The sequence below is a fragment of the Colius striatus genome, chromosome Z (genome assembly GCF_028858725.1).
Source record: "Colius striatus isolate bColStr4 chromosome Z, bColStr4.1.hap1, whole genome shotgun sequence".
NCBI classification, from domain to species: domain Eukaryota; kingdom Metazoa; phylum Chordata; class Aves; order Coliiformes; family Coliidae; genus Colius; species Colius striatus.
Genome location: NC_084790.1, coordinates 88,914,281 through 88,936,550, shown reverse-complemented (window position 1 = coordinate 88,936,550; position 22,270 = coordinate 88,914,281). Strand labels below are relative to the sequence as shown.

Here is a 22,270-nt window from a genome sequence, read left to right as displayed (position 1 = left end):
AAAGCTACCCAGTGGGCCTTCCACCCTTTCTCCTCCTGCGCTTACCAGCTCTGCAGCTGTAGGGTTACATGCTGATTGATTCCCTCCAGGACAGGCAATAGTCTTCCCAAATGGAATTTGTATCCATAGGTCCAGCAGTGCTCTTGATCCCACAGACAGATAACGGGAGTCTTCCCTTCAGCATGTGGTTGACTGTGAGTGATAATGAGCAATGTCAGGTCAGGATTTGGGAGCCCAGCTTTGCTAATACTCTGCAAAGATTTTTGTTAAGAGAGGAAATGCTGTGTGAACACAGGAGCTGGTGCATATACACCTGTCTTTGGCTCTGGAACAAGACTCACTGTCAGTGAGTCAACAACACAGCTCCTGTGTTCCTGCTTGATTTGGGGCCTTTCCTGGGGTGGCTGAGAGCAGCAGCGTGGCTGGGTGTTTGGTCATTTCTGCGTAACTATATGTGGTGATAGACTTTGTTTTAAGGGAATGTGCCAGCTTGATCCAAACCAGCCTTTATTGCTTGTATTTTGACTATGGTGGATAGAGTGGCCAAACACCTAGTCCCAAAAGTGCCAGATACCCTGTAGGAGGCTGCTCTATGGCAAAGGATCCCAGCAGGATTTGTTCTCTAGTGGGAAGCACTGTCAGTGCTCTGCTGTCCCTCCAAGCCAGGACACGGCTAGTCAAAGGCTTGGGGAGAGGTGCTGCTTCTGAAGGGGCTTGCTGGGCTTTTTGTTATGGAAGGAGATGCTGTGTGATTATGGTTCTGCCAATAACAAGCTGACATTTGGCTCTGGGACCAGACTGTCCATCCACCCCAGTGAGTGTGCAGCTTTCCTGTGTGTCCTTTGTCAAAAGTCCCTCAGTGTCCATTGTAATGGACATTGTCTTTCATATGGAAAGGAGATCATAGGTGCTACTTTAAGGTTCCTTGATGCTTAAAAGTGTTTCCATGTGGAGAATTTCTGCTGTTTAGAGAAATGGGCTCCTGGCTGCTCATATTCCATCAGCAAGTAGGAGTAGAAGTGTGATTCCGGGCAGGCGGGCAGATGGATCGTGATGGCACCTGTGTAGTAGCACTGGAAGCAAGTAAAGAAGCTACAAGAGGAGATGGTGTGCCAAAAATCTGATGGTCTTTAGTGAGTGGTGCAGGTCTGGATTTGTCAAAGATGGAAGTGGAAAGGGAATTGCCCTATGTCTCTTCTTTGCAGTGTTAATGAGACTGTAGTGCAGGGAGGAAGGAGCAGCAGCAGTGGACATGGGGCGGGATGCTATGCACTGCGAGTGTGAGCATGGACAAGGGTGGGATTTCCCCAAGGAATGTTATTCAGGGAGATTGGGGTGCACAGCAATGCACAAAGGTTTTTTGCTATGGCAAACATCACTGTGTCTATGAATAACTACCAGCTGACATTTGGACCTAGAACCAGGTTTGTGGTAAAACCAAGTAAGTTTTGTGAGGTTTGGGTCACTGAGTTCTTTGGTGGAAAGATTCAACCCCCCAAAGCCAAGGTGAATGTTTGCTGAGAGAGTGGTGAAAGGTAGTTGAGAAGCAGCTGCTGCCCAGAAGCAATCGTATCTGCTGGATGTTGTAGCACAGCAGAAATAGTGCACAGAACAATGATGTAGTTTTACAAGCTGTGGAGCTCTCCATGAGACAAAACTGCCACACGGCAACTTCTGTAGGTGCATGAAACTCATGTTGCCCCTGTGAGTAATTTTATACTTGCCACATTGTCTAAGTAAGCCTTGTGTCATGGTTTTCCTTCCAGGAGTTTCAATACATTTACTCTTGGAGGACTTAACCTTCCTCTTTCTGCAAGGATACGAACTTGCTAAGTTAGGTAAATGCTAAACTACAGATTAGTCACCCTGAGCTTTCAAAAATATTCACAGAGAGCTCTGTAGTCTGTATCTTCCTTTCCCCTAGTGAACAAGGAGGGACATGAAGGTGGCTCTTTGCATCTGGAGTTGTGCAGTGCAGCAGCAATGAAACAAACAAAATCAGCTGGTTATTTCCTTTTTAACTTGTGAATATATACTTAACACCCAAGGAACTTTCTTGAGCATTTGAATCAGAAACCTGAAGCAAAGTATTCACCGTTGAAGTGATTAAATGCCAAGTATGTACTCAGCCAGGTGCTTCTGGAGTTTTTTGACTTTTAAAATAGAAAAAGTAGCTCAAAAAGCAAAAGGCTTTTAGAAGCCTGCCAAAATATTGATCTTTTTTTCCCTTGAAACAGAGTGAGAGGGACTGCAGATCCTTCAGCTGTGGCTTAGATGTCTTCTCAGCTTTCTCAAAACCTAAATGCCATTTTCTGTTTGGGAAGGAGAGCAAACTGAATGGTGGCCCTGGTCAGGAGGAAGGGAGAGAGGTGTCACTGGTGCTTGGATTTTGTTTACTCATTAACAAATGAATTAACTATGATCACAATTCCAAGCTCTTCAGAGACAGGAGTTTTCTAGAGGTGAAGTTGAGAGAAGAATACTGGCCTTAACAGTAAGCAGTGAGGGAGTTTTTGCTGCACTGTGCCCTGATCTCCGGTTACATGTGGCTTTGTTTACAGGGCTTCCAGTATGCTCAGGTAGATTTTACCATGCAAAACTAACAAGTTGTGCAGATAAGGAAGATGCATTTGGAAAGTCTTGGCCAAGTAGCTAAGTTTGTCTCCAACTGATTCCTTTTTGGAGTTTGGTTGTGGAGGACTGTTTGGTGAGGTGGTTGTTACTGCTGCTGGTGTTTCCATTTACTGACTTAGATGCAAAGCTCTGAGGGTGCACATCCTGAATTCAGGTTCTGATATTTGATGGGTTCAGGGCTTTGTTTTAAACTTCTGCACAAGGTAAGACCACACCATTTTGAGACTTTGTCCTGCACAGTCTCAGTGCCAGTGAATGGCTGGTATTCTCTAAACAACCTGAGAAACCCATCCCTGAGGTTCTGTCTTTGCTCCTCTCAGCATTGCAGTTCCCAAGGCAAAGGGCATCTCTGGTCCAAAAGGCTCATCCATGTCCTCTCTAAAGGAGACCGCAGGAGGTACCAGAGCAGGCTGAGCCTGGAGTTCTTGTTAGGGTGTGTAGCACTGTGCGAATGCCAACACAGGAAAACTCCAGTTTGGACCAGGGACGAAGCTACATGTCCTGCCAAGTATGTTTTCTTCCACTGTTTCTCCACTTTATGCTGTCTCCTACTGCCTTCATAATTTTAGTCAGATTAAGACCAAAAAGCGGATTCAGAGGCTCAGGAGAAACATGGAGGATTTGTTTTTCCTGAGCCTTATCGTGGCTGGGCAGAGGCTTGGGGAGACGTGCTGCTTCTGAAGGGGCTTGCTGGGCTTTTTGTTATGGAAGGAAACGCTGTGTGAATATGGCTACAAGCTGACATTTGGCTCTGGGACTAGACTGAACATCCAGCCCGGTGAGTGTGCAGGTTGCCTTTGGTCTTCCATATATCTGTCTTGCAACAGGAGGGGTTTTCTACTTAGCCTTTTATTTTGCCTTTGCACACCTGAAATGCCTTCTCTCCCATCACAAGCCTTGAATGTGGTCTTTAGTGAGGCTGTGGTTGGACAGAGCAAATCTCAATTTGAGGTCTGCATGGTTTTTGGAACAGTGTCCACTGTGCCTTGCTGGGAAGGGCCACATTTTAGGGCTGAGTGAGGAGTTGTGATCATAATCGTGCTTCTTTTGTCTACATGAAACAAGGAGGCACTCAGGAGTCATCTCAATCGGAGGTGAAAGGGATGACCAGATGTAGCTCCTGTAACTCAAGTGCCAGCCAGTAGTGCTCAGCATTGGGAGGAAGACTCTAGTGCAAGGGAGACGTGACTGACAGGGTTTTTGTAGTCAAGGCAAACATTGTGCGACTGATTATAGCAACCAACTCATTTTTGGAGGTGGAATTCAGCTTAGGATACATCCCAGTAAGTTTTAAAGCCTTTTTCTGCTGCACTTGGTGGGACAGGTTTGTGGTCATGAGGAGTATATCTGCAGTGGGATTGGTTCAGTCTGTGGGGCTCTGTGCTCTCCTTGCTCTGGTAACAGCAGTACCCTCAACTCAACAAGGCTGTGATTTTGTATCTTCCACTTGCTCCAGCCAGCTCCTGCTCTCTGCCTGTCACATAAGCAGCACAGGCTCCTGAACCCTCTTGCTCGGGAACAGCTCCTTTGTGCCATGGCCATCCATGGTGCCTGTGAACACTGGGGTGAGCTGCTGTTGGCTCTGTCCAGCAGAGCCCTGGGGGGCTGTTCTTTGCTCAAGAAAGACCAGGTTAATAATATTCTTGTTTGCACTGGAATCCTAGCTGTTGTCTCTCCTGTAGATGAGATCCTCAGATTCCTTACCAAGGCTACAGTCATTCCTGCTTCAGTTGCCTGGTGTTGATGAGGAGGAGCAGATCTCCTGGAGATGAGTTGTGGTGTAACTGGGATGAGAGCTGTGTGAACACAGGGAACTACCAACTGACAATAGGGACAGGGACACAGCTGTCTGTGAAGTCCAGTGAGTAGCTGAGGGTATTTCTTGCTATCCCAAACCTCCCTTTCCACCCTGCTGAGCACTTGCCTTATCTGGTGGGATCAGGAGACTCCCAGCCCACAGGGCAGTGGGCTTTCCTGCCTCTCTCCCCTGGGTACTGTGGCTCTTGAGCTGCAGGATTACGTGCTGCCTGCTTTACTCTGGGACAGGCTTTGGCTCAGGAGGAGCACTGGTCCTCAGAAATGGATGTTGTACTCGTCTAAAGATGACCATGCCAGGTTGGTCCAAAGCGACCTGTATTGCTCTCAGTCACCTGGGATGGACAAAGTGCCCCCAAAGCTGCCCCCAGGTTCCCCAACTGCCCTGTGGGGAGGCTGTCCTATGGCACTGGATCCCAGTGGCTTTGTGCTGTTGTGGGAAGCACAATCACTCTTCTGTTGCCTTTCCTAGTCCTTGATGTGGCTGGGCAAAGGCCTAGGGAGAGGTGCTGCTTCTGAAGGGGCTTTTTGTTATGGAAGGAAATGCTGTGTGATTATAGTGCCAGCTATGACAAGCTGACATTTGGCTCCGGGACCAGACTGTCTGTCCATCCCAGTGAGTGTGCAGCAGGAAAGCTTGACTCTTGTCTGTCAAAAGTCCATGTTGACTGGAGCTCCCTGTAGATGTTCATGTTTTGTGGCTCATGTTGCAGATGGGAAGGGTACCACAGGCACTATTTCAAGATGCTCTTGTACCCAGAAGTGTTTCCAGGTGGAAGACTTTTGCTATTTAGAGAAACCTGCTATGGACAAGGTGTTCCAGGATGCTGTTAGTCCAGTAGTGAGCAGGAAGAGAGATGTAGTTTGTGCAATGGTTTGTACACAAAATGGTTTTGCACACTGGTTTGTACAGTGTGGTTTGTACAAGTGGCTGCCAGTATAGCCCAACTGGTGCTGTTGCCAGCTGGGAGCTAACCTTGTGTTTCTGTCTAGTGCTCTGCTGTTGTTGCAATAGCCTCAAATTCATCTTTGGCTTGGACTAAAGTCACAGTCCAGCCAAGTAAGAGTGTTAATGCCTGTGTGTTGTAATCTCACCCAGCAGTTTGTCAAAGGCGGTGCTCCTGCAAAGGCTCATGAGAAGCACACAGGGGAGGAAAAGGAAACAGAGCTCTCAGAGGAAGCTTATGCTGGTGCTAAACTAGAAAACTGGAGGACAATGCAGGAGAACTGAGCAGAAATGTAACATAGACTGGTCAGACTAAATTAGAAAACTGATGGCCAGAGTGTGCTTTTTTTTTTTGTTTTGCACAAGAAACCAAGAGAAAGCGATTTTATCACTCTGTCCTGCAAAGTCTCAGTGCCAGTGAATGACTGGTATTCTCCAAGCAGCCTGCGAAACCCATCTCTGAGGTTCTGCCTTACTCTCCTGTCATTGCAGTTCACAAGAAAAATTCCATCTCCTGTCCATGGGGTTCATCCCCTCCTGACAAAAGGAGACTGGAGAGGATGTCCCACAGGGCTGAGGCTTAGGTTCTTGTAGTAGTATATGGCACTGTGTGATCACTTACACAGGAAAACTCCAGTTTGGGCCAGGGACGAAGCTACACGTTCTGCCAAGTATGTTTTCTCCTGCTTCTCCCCTTCATGCTGTCTTCTCTTGCTGCATTTCTACTTTTAGCCAGATTAAGACCAAAAGGGAAATCAGAGACTCAGGAAAAACACATAGAGGATTTCTGTTTCCTGAGCCTTGTCATGGCTGGGTAAAGTCTTGGGGAGAGATGCTGCTTCTGAAGGTGCTTGCAGGGCTTTTTGTTCTGGAAGGAAATGCTGTGTGATTATGACTCCAACTACAAGTTGATGTTTGGCTCTGGGACCAGGCTGTCCATTCAGCCCAGTGAGTGTGCAACTTTACTGTGTGTCCATGTCAAAAGTCTTTGAGCATCTACCAGACTGGCATGTAAATGTACCTATTATATCCATGTCACCTCTCATAGGGAAAGACGATCACAGGTGCTACCTCAAGGTGCCCCTGATGCTTAAAAGCGTTTCCAAGTAGAGGATTTCTACTGTTTGGGGAGTCATGCTCTGAACATTTCAGTCTAGATAAAGATGTGTCCTTTGTCAAAAGTCTCAAAAGACTAAAGCCACCATCCAGCTGAGTAGGTGGGTTAATGTCTGTATGTTGCAATCTCACACAGCAAAGTCCTTAAGGCTGTGCTGCAACTTACAAGAAAAGGAATTGGCTAGCTGAAATGCATAGCAAGCATTTTAATACTTCTTCAGTTGTGAACATACCCACCTGTAGATGGAAATCTGGACTGGTAGGAAAGTGGATTTCATTGGTTACTGCGACCCTAGACTGGGTTCGTGTTGCTATTCCCATCCCTTTTTGACATTGCATTGCAAAAATACTTTGGAGCAGAGATCATAAAGTATTCCCTGCCAACTAAGGTGTAGGATCTTCTTACCTCTGATACCTGAACTGACTGTAATCAAATCTAGTTATTCCCATGCATTGAAACTTGAAAATGGTGTTTGTCAGGGAGAGGCTGGAGGGGGTCTGTGAAAATCTGGATGAGTGTCAGACCCATGATTTAATGTACCCAAGCCCTCCAACACCCACTGGGGTGTCAGAATGAAGAGCCCATTTTGTAAACACCTGTCACATGGTGATGATACTGCAGAATGGGGAAAACTCACAATAGGGAGTGGAACCAAACTTCTTGTTACCCCAGGTGAGCTGTCTCTTCTCTGAATCAAGGTGCACTGAGAGTAAACAGCATCATGCTGTAGCTTCAGAAATACCCATGTAGTGGCCTTGTGGAGCAATTTGGGATGGTTTCAGTATCCTGGAAAGGAGTGTTAGGCTTCAAGAAGAGTATTGACAGCAGGGTGAGGGAGGTTCTGCTCCCCATCTGCTGTGCCCTGTGAGGGCTCATCTGGAGTCCTGTGTCCAGTTGTGGGCTCCCCAGCTGCAGAGGGACAGGGAACTGCTGCAGAGAGGCCAGTGCAGGGCCAGCAAACAATGCTAAAGGCAGCTCACACACAGCTGAATATGAGATAAAAAGTGTAGCACTTCTATAGTTTCTGGCTATGAAAGGTTTCAGACTTGTTTTTTGCATCTTCAGAATAATATCTAGAGGTTACTGTGAGCAGTGGCGTAGAGATTAGAATTTCTAACTCAGCCTAAAAGAGTATATAATGATTTTTTTGTTTTAAAATCCAAAGCTAAAGTTCCCACTCCATAGCAGCCAGAAACTAGAAAAAAACTGTATTTGGAAGAAATTGTATTTGTTTTAATACTAGACAACTATTTAGTCCATTGAACACTTGATTTCTCCTCACATACTGGGTATTTTCCTTTGTTAGAAGGAAATTAGTTAGGGGTTTTGATGCAGCTTCCCCTTTAAATGTTTGTGAGAAAGATCTTGGATGGTTTTAGCACTCTGAGTTCCCCAAGTGTAATTACAGAGTGTTTTACAGAGTGTCAATGACAAACACTTTTGGGATGGTGACCAGAACTATGCCTGAACCTTGTAAGTGAAGCAGCATATTCATGTTTGCAAACACCGAGTCTCTGCACAGAAACTTTATGCTTTGGATAACTTGCATGATGCTGGAGTAGAACCTGGCTTCTTTTATGTGAGTGCTTCCAGACAGCAGCACTGGAGGTCTGGAGAAAGGTTTAGGTGCTGAATGTGGACATCTAGTTTTGCTGTAGACACCCTGGCATCTGTGCAGAGCTGGCAGATTTCAGAAAAGACCTGTGGTAGGCCTTTTGGAACTTCCATTGCAGGACAGTAAACATCACTAAAGTTCTTGTTAACTCACCAGAGTTGCTTCCCTGGGGTCAAGATTAGCCTATGTGAGTGTGTGGGGGGTGTGCATTTCATCTGAGTTGGGCACTAGCTCCAGGCTGACTCGAGCTGTGGAATATGGTTTAGAGATATGGTTTAGTTTAGTGATAGGTCTGGCAGTGTGAGGTGAGTCGTTGGACTTGATGATCTTAAAGGTCTTTTCTAGCCATTGTGATTCTATAACATAATGTCTCAGGCTGAGGAATGGCAAGAGGATTGAAGACCTCTGTTACATCAATTCTAGTCTGGCCAGAGGTTCAGAGGGTTTGATTTGGACAGCATGGAGAGTGAGATAAATCTCTGTCTTATATGAGCTGTGTGTTAAACCAGTTCTGGATTTCTACTGCAAATTGTCAGGGTGGGGAAAAAAGCACAGGTCTCTGCTGGAATAGGCTTCTGCTGTACCCTCCCTGAAATCAGCCTCTGGAGATTGCTTTCTCTGTAGGGTGGTCAGGAATAGCATCCAATAGCTCCTGTTCTTCCACCTGGAAGATATCCTTCAGTAGAGATGAAACTAGGCAGATTGGACAGTATCATGATTTACTTCTCAATCTCTCCTGCAAATACACATTCTAAATATTAATACAACATCTCTAACACATCCACCAGCTCATTAAGACAGAATAACAGGAAACATAGGTCACAGTGCTGTGGTTATAATAGCTGGTATTTTACCAAGGCTGCTACCTGCAAACTTTCATAGCAGTGTGCAAATGTGCAAAGGAGCTTTTATCGGAAAAGACTCCAGTACTAGACCACTGCTCTGAGCAAGAGTGATAAATGAGACTTGCAGAAAGCAGCTGCTGCTGAAGCTGCCTGCAAAAAAATAGACTTATTTTTTCTGCTCAAGATAAAAGCATTGCACAGATTGAAAGGAAGAAGAACATCCTAATTGGGAGAGAGGTGGATACATAGCTCTTCAGAAAGCATAGTACTCCTTGCGAGAAGCACAATAGCTCGATCAATTTTCACCTCCTTTCTTTCATATCCATGTACTCAATGACACTGATCTACCCTGGTTCATTTGTACTTCATACAGGGATCTACCATCAAGCTTTTTATCTGCTCCCATCTTCCTCTCTCTAACAATCCCTGAAACCTATTTGCAAAACCTGGAAGTATGGGGAGTGGGGTCAAGGAAGTCAGAACACACATCATACCATATTCTTCATAGTTGGGAAGGAGACTCTTATCAGGTTTTTCAAAGCCAGGGCAAAGCTGGAGAAGATAAACTGACATTCAGAAGGACCAGAGAATGAATCATTAGGCTTTGTGGATTAGTATTTTTCTGAGATTATACTAATAAATAAGAAAATAGCAATTTCTCTGATTTTGGGACAGCTTCTAAAAGACAAGATTTAGTCCAAACTTTCCCCATAGGAAGAAACTAAAACTCCTTCATCTGGGAGCTAAGTTGTCTTGAGTATTTCTACAATATTTATCAGTGTGATGTGTGAATAGGGACCAAGCAAATATTAATCCTACACAATAACACTTTGCCAGTTTAGAAATGTGAACTGAAGCTCCAATTCAAACCAAGGATTGTGAAACCCAGTGAAAAATACAGCCAGAGAGCCCCAAATCTGTGTCTGGGCTACAGTGTACCTTTAATGATATTTCATCTGCTCATTATGAGAGCACTCATTATGAGAGCCCATAACAGTTTACCATTATGCATTAAAAGATTCATCCAAAGATTCCTTCTCAAAGAATCAGACTTCAAGGGCTGGAAAAGATGAAATGTGTGCTTAGAGCATGAGCTTACAAAGATAAATGTGGAAACAAAAAATAGTTTAACCACAGGTAGCATTTTTTATGTGTGGAAAATCCTCGTCGGACTGACTTGCCAGCAGAATTTGAAGCAAGAAAACCAAAATAAACCCCAGGTGTCTTATATATGCAGCCTTTAGTTCTCCAATCCCCTCTTCTGTGTGGTAAAATTTGGTTAAAAAAATCTTGAGGTGGTGGAACATAACGAAACATTCATCTGTTTAATCTTTCTTTCCTTGAATGCAATCCTGTGTTCCCACTCTGCAGTGGGTTTCCTACCTTTCTCCTGTAGAAACATAATTATCTGGACTGGTGGTAAATGTGGACACTGCTTGACTTGGCAGTTTATTTGTTGTCCCTCAGGACAGGTGGAGGAACTGGGATTTTGAGTGCCATTGGTGGACTCAACTACACAATTTGCAGAAAAGGCATTGTGCTCAGTTCTCTCCAGACACATCTCGTAGCAATGAAGTAAGAAGAGAGGGCTCCCCAGCCTGTTCGACACATTCCTGGGCATCCAGGCCAAGATCCAAAAGGAAGCCCAGGCTGCTTCCAGAGTTGAATGAGTGGTTACAGAGCAATGACTAGGTTAGATGTGGACATCTAGGATGTGGATGCCCACATTGAGTATCATTTGAGATGCTCTAGGGATCCTGCCTGAGCACTCTCTGTGTCTCCCACAAAACTTACGTTGATATAAGTGACAGGTAGCTCCTGTATCATCTGCTTTGGATGCCTTGGTTCTCTAAAGTTGTCCCAGTACAAGATCCTTGTGATCCTTCCTGTTGGAAGAACAGAAAAGCACCTAAGCACCTGCATGTTAAGACAGAAGCAATCAGGACTGTGCTCTATTATCTAATGTCTTTCTTCTTTATTCCCAGATATCATTCCATCTCCTTCAGCCTACAGGCTGGTCTCTGAAGATGATGAGGATTTGGAAATGTGCCTTATCACAGATTACGCCCCTGAAAACCTTACCTTTCACTCAGGTGATAAGCAGACAAATGCTATCGTGGAGGTGACAACACTCGACAATGAACAGGAAGCAAGCTACCTGTCAACCTACTGGGCCAAGAAAGATGAAATGCAATGTGGTGCAAATCACGGGGGCTTTGGAGAGCTGCAGGGAGAGGATCCTGAAAGTGGTAATGGCGTTGTTGGTTGTATGTAGAGGGCTAGAGGTACTCTGGTCTCTGTGCTGCTAGAATGAGCAGGATTTGGTCACATCTCCCAACCCTGCAAGACATGATGAATTTTGCTCCCAGAATCCAGAGTAACATTGCCGTGTTGCCTCTGTTCTCTTTTACCTTCCTACTTGATGGAAACAAGATCAAGGGTCAATAGACTGGTGCAGTCACAGCAGAGAGCCCTTAAGATCACACTGTGGGGGATATAAATCTTGACATTTCGTTTTCCAAGGGGACACTGAAGTTTAAACAACTCATAATTTATGCTTGTCCTGAAAACAGCAGAGATGAGTATTTATGGGAGGGTTTACTTGCCAGAAACTCTAAGTAGAGATCTTGATGAATTTCTGAAGTAGTACATTTCTGTTAATTAGGTTAATTGTTACTATCTGCAGGTGCCAGCCATGTCTGTGTTACAGGGATGTCTCTACACTTCAGGACAGGTATATACACAGCATATTGGGAGTAAAGCTTAGCCTGATTAAAGGAAATGCCTTCCCAAGTTTTTACTAAAGTTCCAATAGCAGAATTCCAGTTGGAGCAAGAAGCTTAGGCTGGAAGTTTCCAGAAGGGTCCAGAGGCTTTAAACATCAGGGCTGGAAGTCATTGGGTTGATGCAGTCTTCCATATCTAAGCTGGTACTTTTATGTGACCAGTGTAGCCAGTGCCTACAAGCTCTTGCTTGGATGAATAAAATAACTGCTCTCCACCACGTAATAATTTAAGGTACTGGTATGAGTCACCCTTACTGGATGTCTGTCCATATTTCAGACTTCAAAAGGGCTGGTTTTCGTTTTTGTGTGCACAAACACCTAACGGACCAAAAGATAGGCTGGTGGTTTCTGCAATGTGTGCTCAGAAGCAGGGTTGCACTGAAGATACAGTGCGTCTGAGTAAGCTTTGCTGCAGCTCAGGGCTGTGGGAGTACACCAGCCAGTGCTGGAGCCCAAGCAGTTGCAGCTCCTGCTCATTCAAAGGAGCTGAGCCCGCCTCTGCACTTGACCTGTTTGCAGAGTGCCTGTACCTTTGCAAACATGCAGCCTTGCTGAAAAGAAAACAGACAAATGTTTCCAAAGCACCTGTCCAAAAAACTGTCTTCAGTAAACTTGCCTGATTTGATGTCACTTCAGAGACAGATTTTCAAAGGTAAACACAAAATGACTTCTTGATGACAATTCCCTGCTTCCCCAATACAGATGCATGCATTTTCAAATGAAAATGGTTTGTAACTTAAGATTACAAGAAAAACCAAATAGGCTTTGTGTTCTTTCCATAAAATGTAACTGGTTTTCCCCCTGCCTATACTAAGGAATTCTAGGGAGAGGAAGGAGAGATCCGTCCAGCATCGTGGTTTCATGATGCACTCTATTTAAGAGTAGCTAGATGTCTGTCAGATTTGCATGTTGGATAACTGTTACTGGATGAAAACTCTGCCCGTGAACACCACGTGGAAGAAATTAGTCTCTCAGTGAAACAGTCCTGCTCACTGTCTCCTTAGCTGCCCTACCTGCTGACTCAATCACACAAATTTCATTAACAAGTGTTTTTGGGTCTGTTTGGAAGTGAGTCTTGATGCTCTTGTGACTTTTGTCATCTCTTATAGATGAAAATCTGAACCTGCTGTCTTTATCACAGCTGTGCCTGAAAACAATTTTAATGAAAGGAATAATTTTTAATGCAGTGATGACGATGCTTATGTGTAAAAAAAACGTGAGTATGCATGGGAGGGGATAAGGTCTCTGACAGAAAAGATCTGGATCAGTCATTAGCTATGTCTGTTCATTCCTTTGTAATTATTGTTTATTTAGTCTGTCCGTATAACTTCTGTCAACTGACAGTAAAATACCTCCACTCCTTTGGCCACTCCTTAAATCTATTCACTACTCCTCATCTACATACAAATTAAACTTTATTATTTTTCTGGACCTCTCTCCCTTCTATTTCTATATCCATCCTTCCCTTGTCTGTGTGTTTATCCATCAAGTTCCTCTCCTGACCAGCCTCCAGCTGAGAAAGGTTGATGCTTATTGACTTTTAAGACCTCAAACCTAATCTATTAGTTTTGCCCCAACATCATGTCTCTCTCCTCTTCCTATTGCCTAGACAGTGCAGGCCTACAATCGTGCAGCTGTGACTGCATTCCAAATAATGACTCAACATCCCTTTATGTTTCTTTTTTTGTATAGAAATGAAAGTTACCAGATGGTGCAGTCCTGAAGTACCAAAAAAACACCTGCTGAGGACTCTTTAGCAGAGCACTGTGTGCAAGAGGAAACACAGGCTTTCCTGCTGCATGGGACATCACTTGCTCTTTCTGTGTATCATGCCAGCTGTTACAGTCTGAATTGCTTTACTTGCATTGTTATACAGCTACTCAAAAATACGCTTAAAACTTTCATCATTCTTCCACCACAGATGCCTGATTCATTTAACGTGACAGTGCCTGGTTTTATGCATGAGCCATACTTTGCTGTAAATTGCCAAACATCAATATTACTTGCATTAAAATGACACACAATTTCTGCTTGAGGCAGTGCTGTTTGATGAAAACTGCAAGTGAGATATCACTTGTGTGTGATTTGTTCATATTTTGGTAGCTTTCAGGTATGCTCCTCGTAGTGTCTGTGGGAGTGCATTCTATTTCCCCAAGGAACTTACTCAGGGTTCTGGGCACCATGGCTTCCTACCTTTTGCTACGTCAGAGCAAGCTCTTTTCCCTTTTTTTCCCCTCAAATGAAGTCCTGAATTCAGTGACATTCTCACTCATTAACACAGAACAAGAGAATGTCTTCCAGTATTTTTTTTACATCAGTCTGCCCTTAACATTTTGAATTTAAACCAGCTTAAGAATTGGCTTTGCATTTAGTCAAAATAAAAAACATTTCTTTTTGTTTATTTCTAACAATGTCAAGTTTCCCCATTTCTTTTTAAAAATCACTGCATAAGATTATACTGAAATACTTCCCTGTCCTTGTGTGTGCTGCTTGCACATGATACTTGCATGCTGCTAACACTTGAATGGGACTGGCAACCACGCTGATATCTTGGCATTTCTTTGGGCCTTTTGCTGCTATTAAACTATGATTCCTGATCAAAAATAAGAAACTTGTTTGTCTTTGGTAAAACAGTAAAATACATCTGGCTCACAGTGAGAACAGCAGTAAGTGTCCGGGTTCCTGAAGATGGATATCTACTGCTATGGGGAACAGAGGCATCTGAAGGGTTCTGCCTCTGAATATCCCAACTCCCAAGCATCCCTGGAGAACAAGGTACCTGCTGTGCATTACATGAGGGCGAGGGAGCCCTGGCCCAGGCTACCCAGGGACAGTGCGGGGGCTCCTTCCTCGAAGGTCTTCAAGACCCACCTGGACATGTTCCTGTGTGATCTGATCTAGGTGAACCTGCTTCTGCAGGGGGGTTGGACTGGATGAGCTCTAAAGGTTCCTTCCAACCCCCACCATTCTGTGACTCTATGGTTACGACACCAACTCACTGGCCTGTGCCTCCACGTTCAGTCCATCACTGGCAAGGCTGGAAAGGAAATTTTCTCTTTCTATGACATACATTTCTCCATCTTTCAAAATACCAGAGATTCCCCTTGAGGGAGAAATGAGAAGCGTGCTCTGAAAGAAAGACACCCTCTCTGCAAAGCTTGAACCTTGCTTGGGCCTTGTGCCAGTGCCCCAGGTGTCAGGGGAAGCCCCCCCATACTGGGTGGTTTCACCATACGGATTATTTCTCACTCTGATGGATTCACAGCCACTGCTAGAACTCTTGAGTTTGGCAAGGCACAAGCTTGAAATGCTTTTAGCCAAAAGACTTGGTGCTTCATGTGGGAGAGGGCCCCTCTGTGCAGACCATGCCAGCATCCCTGCCACAGGGTCTGACTGCACAGTGCTGAGCAGCAACACCTAGTCTCCTGCCACAGTGCTGCCATGGGTGACAGTGTTACTGACCTCTCCTGCCAAGGAGCAACTTCAAACAGCCCGTGCTAGGTTCCAGCCAGCTCTTGGAGCTCGCGTTTTGCTTACACTGAGATCTGCCACGTCACAGGGACGCAGCTCAATGAAGCTGCCTAAACCAGATTGGGATTACAAAGCAAGTCACTGCATTCCAACTGACTATCCTCATTCCAGAGAACTTAGGGACATGGAAGAAAAGTTGCCATGTTCATTTACCTTCAGCATCTCTTTTAAAATGAATATCCATCTTAGTTTTGTTCCGTTGCACTTCACACCCACTCCCAGTCATATGGGCAAGGAGGTAGGACAGTGTGCTGCCTCTGTTTCCACATCTCAATTTCTTCTCTTGCAGGTTAAGCAACCCCTGTAATAAGATTTGCTGAGTTGAGGGGATGAGTGTATAAATAAAGTTAAATGTTTTGACTAAGGTGATACGTTTGCATGGGACACACACAACACTGAAGTTGTATGTCTAGTTCAAAGATACTTTCAGATATTGGGCTTTCAGTCTCCCATCACCACTTTGTGCTTTCTTGTTTATTTCTAGAAAGAAAACCCACAGTGCAAAGCAAAGGCAGGAAATAACAGAGTAGGGCAGGATGTGGAAGGGGTCTCATAGCCCAGGTGGGGCAGGAAGGGGATGCACCATCAGTCCCATGACGCCATGATCAAGATCTGGGTCACCTTTTGATGCACCTCCACAGAACCCACTTCCTCTGGAAAGCGGAGCACCAAACAAGGGCTGGGGACAGCAGGGCTGCTGTGGCACGCAGCAGGAGGAGGAGGTGTGTGGAAAAGAAGGACAGACGTTAAACCACAAGCCAAATTCAAATGAGGTTAAGGCACCCTCCCTTCCTGCCCCCTCACCACAGCCAGCCCTCAGGTCTGGGGGAAGTTGTTTTGGGTACAGCCGGAATGATTGAGCTATGTATAATGTGGGCAGGGGAAAGGAGGGGAGAAAACACATTATAAAGTGTGGTGAGTGGTGGGAAGAGATCACAAGTGTGTAAGATTTCCAAGTGCTCGTAGATCTCCATGCTCTGTTATACAGGTACTGAATCCCTGCAGAAAAATCTCAAGGGAGGAAGGTGGGGGTCACACAGAGTCTTCTCACAGTGCCATGGTCTATTACCAGCACCTTCTCCCTTGTGCCAGCTCCTGCCCCCTAATACCTACCTAAGGACAGGAGATTAATTTGCATATTTTCTTGGGGTTTAAGGGGCTTTCTTACAGAAAACACCCGCCCCAATGTTTGTCATAGCCCATTAAACACAAAACAGCCTCTCTCCTGCCCTCTTCTATAGTGTGAACACGGATCCAAGCATAGTTTTTATAAGAAGCAGAACTTGAAGAACTGCACAAGCCTGGTGAAGCTTCTTCAGATCATAGAATCACAGCACCATTTGGGTGGAAAACAGCTTTAAGCTCCTGGAGCTTTAAGCCCTAACAGTGTCAAGCCCATCACTACCTCATGGCCCTCAGCACCTCAGCTCCACGGCTTTGGGATCTCTACAGGGGTGGGGACTCCCCCAGCTCCCTGGGCAGCCTGGCACAGGGGCTGACAGCCCTCTCAGGGAAACAGTTCTGCCTCAGCTCCAATCTCAACCTCCCCTGGGGCAACTTGAGGCTGTTCTTGTCCTATTACTAGAGAGAAGAGACCAACCCCTACCTCACTACAACCTCTCAGTTCTAGTGCTAAGTTTATGGCAACAAGAGGCATTGCAGCTGGTAACAGGTAGCAAAAACTCCCACTCCAACAGAAACCCACAGTTCTTCCTTTTCCACTCCCCTACAGTTCTCAGAAGCGGCCTCAGGAGGGTCTCAGCCTGGAACCCTCTTTAAAGCCAGGCTGTGGGGCAGCTGAGGCAGGCAGCCCCATGGGAAGGAACCCAGCTCAGTCATCAGCGCAGGGGCAAAGGGAGACCTGATGCTGCTCCTCTGCATTTAAAACCCCGGCTACCTCTGCCACGGACCTGGCTCAGACCAAGGCCCTTCTTGTAGGAAGGAAGAGCTCAGTGGCTCATTTAATCCCTGTGTGCTGTCCAGTCCTTCCATACAAAGCAGGTACCGCTGTAACCAAACCCAGCTTAACGCCTGGAGCTGTCAGCAGCTCTCTGTTCCTACCACGGACCGAGGCAGCATCCTATAAGACCAGACAGATCTCCTTCATACCTGACTTCAGAGGCTCAGTTAGCAAGAGGCTTAGGAGCAGCAGCTTTCACACTTTGATAGGTTTGCAGAAGGAAAACGGTGGCAAAGAGGAGCCATAATCCAAAGCCATCAGACTGAAGCACTAGGAGACAAGCGCTTCTGTTACACAGTCCCAACACATGTTTTACCTCTCCACTGTTTCACCTGCACAACTTGGATGCACATGAAGCAGCATCAGCACAAGGATGGAGCCTCATACCTGAAGGTAACCCAGGTAAATTCTGCAGCCAAAGCTGTGGGAGAGGCTGGCTGGGGTTAGTATCTCATCCTGTGCCCATAATCAGATCACCACAGGGCTCTAACTTTACATCAGGACAAAGCAGTGTTAGGACACAACACAGGAGCACATCACACTGAAGAAAAGCAAACATCGTGGTAAGGTGGCTGCATCACTGCCCAGCCTTAGTAAGTCTGAGTCCAGTTGGGGCATCCAGCTGAACCCCATGGGCCTATGGGAAGATAGGTACATCTGGGGTACATCACGACTGCTAACCACAGCCTAACCCAAATCTTCCACAGCTTTGAAGGTGGGAGTGGGTTTGAAGTGCAACAGCTTTGAAGCCCGGGGGTACACTAGCAATGCAATTTCTATAAGATAAAGGTGCAGGAAACAGGGAGATGAAAAAAGCAGATGACAGATGAGTTTCCATGATTCCTTGCTTCCTGCTTCCTTCTGAAAGTGGGGCACAGAAAAAAATAGCTGCTGGGGAAGGGAGGGTAAAAACAGGGAGTCATGCCTCAGAGAGAACTTGGGTGTCAGAAGAACCTTTGTATTTGCCACCAACAGGGAAAAGACTGCAGTATTATGAAGGGTTTTATTGACAGAAAGGATTACAGTAATGAAGTAATGTAATGACGCAGCAGCCCCCTCCATAGGACAGCTTGTGGGGAAAAAACCTTGAGCTCTGCCCTACCAAGGAGACACAGAAGAGTCTGATGGTGAACTACACTTCCTGCTGCCAGACTTTGGCAGCAGAGCTCAGGAGCAATTCAAGACCTGGAAAGAGAGAAAGGCAACATGAGCAGAGTTTCTGCAAAGGAAGAGGAAATATCCCACAGGCTTCAGTGATCTCCTAGCCTCTTGCAACAGTAACAATAGGGCCTGTCTTCCACCTTCCTGCACCAAAGTCCCCCTGTCCTAAACTCCCTCCTCTCATCTTCCAAGAAATTCCAGTCTTGAACACCAGTCGTGCTGTGGCCTCAAACAGGACAACTCTGAGAGTCTGGGAGCTCCAGCTTCCAAAGTCCCTTGAATGAGGCATTTCTCTCAGAAGAAACACAGGTAGGTTTCTATAACACTGCCTTTTAAATAACAACAGCCAAAAACTACATGCAGAAAAACAGAAAGTAATAAATCCTAACCCTGCATCAGCCCAGAGGACAACAGCTTAACTGTACTTGGCCAAGATGAAGCTGGGAGCACTGTCTCTCTAGTTCACTCCCAACTCTACAAAAGTACTGAAGCTCTGTGAGCTGCAGTTGCCCCTTTTGTGACCCCAGGGATCAGCACCTCTCAGTCTCCTGTAGAGCTCAGCCAACAAAATTGATGACAACGAGATGGAGGACGGTGTTGGCAAAGAGGAAATCAGCAAATGCTCGCTCTGGTGAAATGCCCTGGAACTCGCCCTTGTTCTGGGGGTTGATCTGGATCCGGAGGCAAACTGCATGGCAGAGAAAGAATGACAAGTCAGTGATCACAGAACGAAGCACAGTCTTCCCGGGGCAGTTCAGCCCAGTCTAGGTCACTGTTCCATCAGGGCACAGGATCAGTAACTCTGTCTTTAGTGTAAGGTGAGCAGGAAGCTGGCAGGGGATTCATACAGGACTTCTATGCAATCAGCTCTCCCACTGTACTACACTATAGGGGAGGCCAAGTGAGTCCTGAGAGGAACTGACATAGCTGGATGGGACTTGCATAGAAATGCACATTTCTATGTCCTCCACCGTGTGTGCTGGGGAGGGCTGCACAGCAAGGTGGTGGTTTCGCGTGGTATTGTAGGAGAGCAGCACCCCAAAATAGTCACTGCATGAGTTTTGGTTTCATACCGGAACAGCTGCTGAAGGAGCCCAACATAAGGGAGAAGCTGAGGCCCCTGGGCTGGCAGGGCCGGCTCAGTGGCCAAGGGGGCAGGATGCCCACAGGGTCACAGCTGCTGCACGGCGGGAGCCCCGGGGCTGGGGCAGAACCCGGGGGATTCACAGAACCCCTGGACAGTCGGCTTGGAAGGGCCTTCCAGCGCTCATCCAGCCCGAACCTGCTCCAGCAGGTTCCCCTCGATCACATCACACCGCAGAAGGCGCTGGGGCTGGTCTGGGGGGGCTCCCTGGCTGCCGGGGACCGACTCGCAGGCTGCTGCCGTGGCTCCCTTGGGCTGCCGGGGAACGACGGCCCGGGGCTGCTGCAAGGGCTCGGGGTGCGTCTAAGGCGAGCGCCCGGCGCCGGGGGCCTCGGGCGCTGCTGGGGGGCCTAAGCAGGGACACGGTGCGGGCACTGACCGCCGAGGATGAAGCTGCCGACGGCGGAGATGAAGCCGCTGAGGAAGGAGTTGAAGGGGAAGGTGCCGACGCCGAGGCAGTAGCCGAACTGCAGCGCGCCGGTCAGCAGCACGTACAGCAGGTAGGCGTCCAGCACCTTCAGGCGGCTCGGCGTGCCGCTGCCGTACTCGGACAGGAAGCGCCGCAGCACCGAGCCCAGCGAGCCCGCGGCCGCGGCCCCAGCCCCGGCCCCCGCCCCGGCCCCGGCCCCGGCCCCGGCCCCGGCCCCGGCCGCCCCCGACACCGCCATCGCCGCTGCGCGCGACGCGCCGGCCCGGCCTAGCGCGCGCCAACGCTTCCGGGGCGCGCCCCCGCGCAGGCGCGGTCCCGCCGCGCGCGCCGCCGCCGCCGCCGCGCGCATGCGCAAGAGAAGTGACACGAGGAGGCGGGGCGCCAGGCACCAAGGCGCATGCGCACGGCCCTCCACTGGGGCCACGCCCACGGAGTTTTCCAGCAGCCAATGGGAGCGCAGCGTTCGCTGTTGCCGGGCGGATTTAGGGGCGGACCCCGCAGGCCGCGTGCAGTGGATGTTTGGTCCTGAGGCGGCTTAATCGTGGTGTCGGGAGCTCGGCCCTTACGGCTCTGCTTTCGGGACAAAGAGATTATCGAGGCCCTGTGAGCCCGGCGGGCCGTAGGGAAGTTGGTGGGAGAGCTGCGGGACGTGCTCCATGCAGAGAAGCATGGGGATGAAGTGGGGTGGGAGGCGGGATCCATCTGCCCCCTCTGAGGGGATGTTCCCAGGGAACCAGAGCCAGGCCCCTCAGAAGCGTGTTGTAAGGGGACGTAGGCTGTGGATCACGGTGTGAGCAAGTAAATCTTCCTGAAAAAGGAAAGCACAGTGAAAAGTCACACAGAGTCAGAGTCTTAAGGGGTGGAAGGGATCTTAAAAGAGCAATTAGTCCAACCATGAGGCAGCACTGAGGGAAGCAGTGTGATGCCTGTGCTTGGAGATCCATCTGTGCTGGCCTAGAGAGGAGGCCATGAGGAGCCGTGAGACAGTGCCACAGCCAGCCTTGTTTAAGCAAGGGACTGCACCTCCAGAGGCCTTTCACAGTCTCTTCTTCTCTGAGGTTTAATTACATTCTTGCTGTCACCATCTGCAAGAAGATGAACTGGTGGCATAGAAGGACTATCCTGGTTGAACAGTGAGCTTCAGCTGGAGCTCAGAAGGAAAAAGAGAATATATGGCCTTTAGAAGAAAGGACAAGCAGCTCAAGAGGACAACAAAGGGTGTTGTGAGGTTATACAAAAGAAAATTAGAAGGGCCAAGGCACAGTTAGAACTTAATCTGAGCACTACTGTGAAAGACAATAGGAAAAGTTTCTATGAATATACCCAGCAACAAAAGGAGGCCTGAGGAGAGTCTTTGTCCTTTAATGGACTTAAGGGATGCAGAGAGAGGTTTTGTGACAAAGTATGGGGAACAGGCTGAGGTACTTAATGCTTACGTCACCTCAGGCTTCAGTGGTAAAACCACCTGTCCTCCCATAACATCATCCTGGAGAGACTGACTGCCTGTGGCTTGGATGAACCCACTCTGCATCATGTCAAAACCTGTCTGCATGGACAAGCCCAGAGAGTGACAGTAAGTTGAGATAAATTCAGTTGTTGGTCACTCATCAGTGGTGTTCTGCAGGACTCAGAGCTGGGACCTGTTGTGTTTAGTGTCTTTATCAATTATTTGAATGAGGGGATTGAGTGCACTCTCAGTAAATTTGCTGATGACATGAAACTGGGCAGAAGCATAGATCTGTCTGAGGAAACAGACAGATCCATGCTCTTTGGAGGGCCCTGGCCAGGCTGGAGCGATAGGCAGAGAGCAGTGGGATGAGGTTTAACAAGGCCAAGGGCCTGCTCCTGCTCTTGGGCCACAACAGCCCCGAGTAACACTACAGTCTGGGGCAGGGCCACTAGAAAGCTGCTGGAGGGAAATGACCTGGGGGTATTAATTGACAGCAGCAGAACATGAGCCAGCAGCATTACCAGGTGGCCAAGAAAACTAGTGGCAACCTGGATTGTGCTAGAAATAGTGTGGCCAGCGGGACCAAGGTCTTGATAGCTCTCCTGTACTTCGCACTTGTGTGTTCAGTGTTGTGCTCTGTGGCATATCAGAAGGGATATGCAGGAGAAAGACAGCAATGTAAGGGCAGAATCTTTGTCTCTGGTTTTCACTATATAAAGACCCACAGACTAAATCAGAGCACACCAGATGTGCCTCAGCAAACACAGCACTTTCCTCCAATCATCTGCATAAAGCAGTGACCTTTCCTGTTGCCTAGGAACAAAGGCTCAGGTCTGA

General features: G+C 47.4%; 2 protein-coding genes across 2 annotated transcripts in view; one reads left to right on the top strand and one right to left on the bottom strand.

Moving 5' to 3' along the window:
* LOC133628764 (T cell receptor alpha chain MC.7.G5-like) overlaps window positions 1-14,100 on the top strand; it is a 58,871-nt gene extending 44,771 nt beyond the window's left edge. The window contains exons 3-7 of the mRNA XM_062017750.1: window positions 739-814; window positions 10,958-11,221; window positions 11,659-11,706; window positions 12,867-12,973; window positions 13,450-14,100. Of these exons, the coding sequence (XP_061873734.1) occupies window positions 739-814; window positions 10,958-11,221; window positions 11,659-11,706; window positions 12,867-12,973; window positions 13,450-13,455 (501 nt within the window). The 3' untranslated portion in view covers window positions 13,456-14,100. The remainder of the gene's footprint in view (window positions 1-738; window positions 815-10,957; window positions 11,222-11,658; window positions 11,707-12,866; window positions 12,974-13,449) is intronic.
* A 4,132-nt stretch (window positions 14,101-18,232) lies between these two features.
* Window positions 18,233-20,164, bottom strand: LOC104554491 (dolichyl-diphosphooligosaccharide--protein glycosyltransferase subunit DAD1; the record flags this gene model as incomplete). Its single annotated transcript, XM_062018871.1, has 3 exons — window positions 18,233-18,433; window positions 18,947-19,097; window positions 19,933-20,164. Coding segments are annotated over 2 exons (363 nt in total), but the record flags the coding sequence as incomplete, so codon positions are not given.
* Between the last annotated feature and the right edge of the window lie 2,106 nt (window positions 20,165-22,270).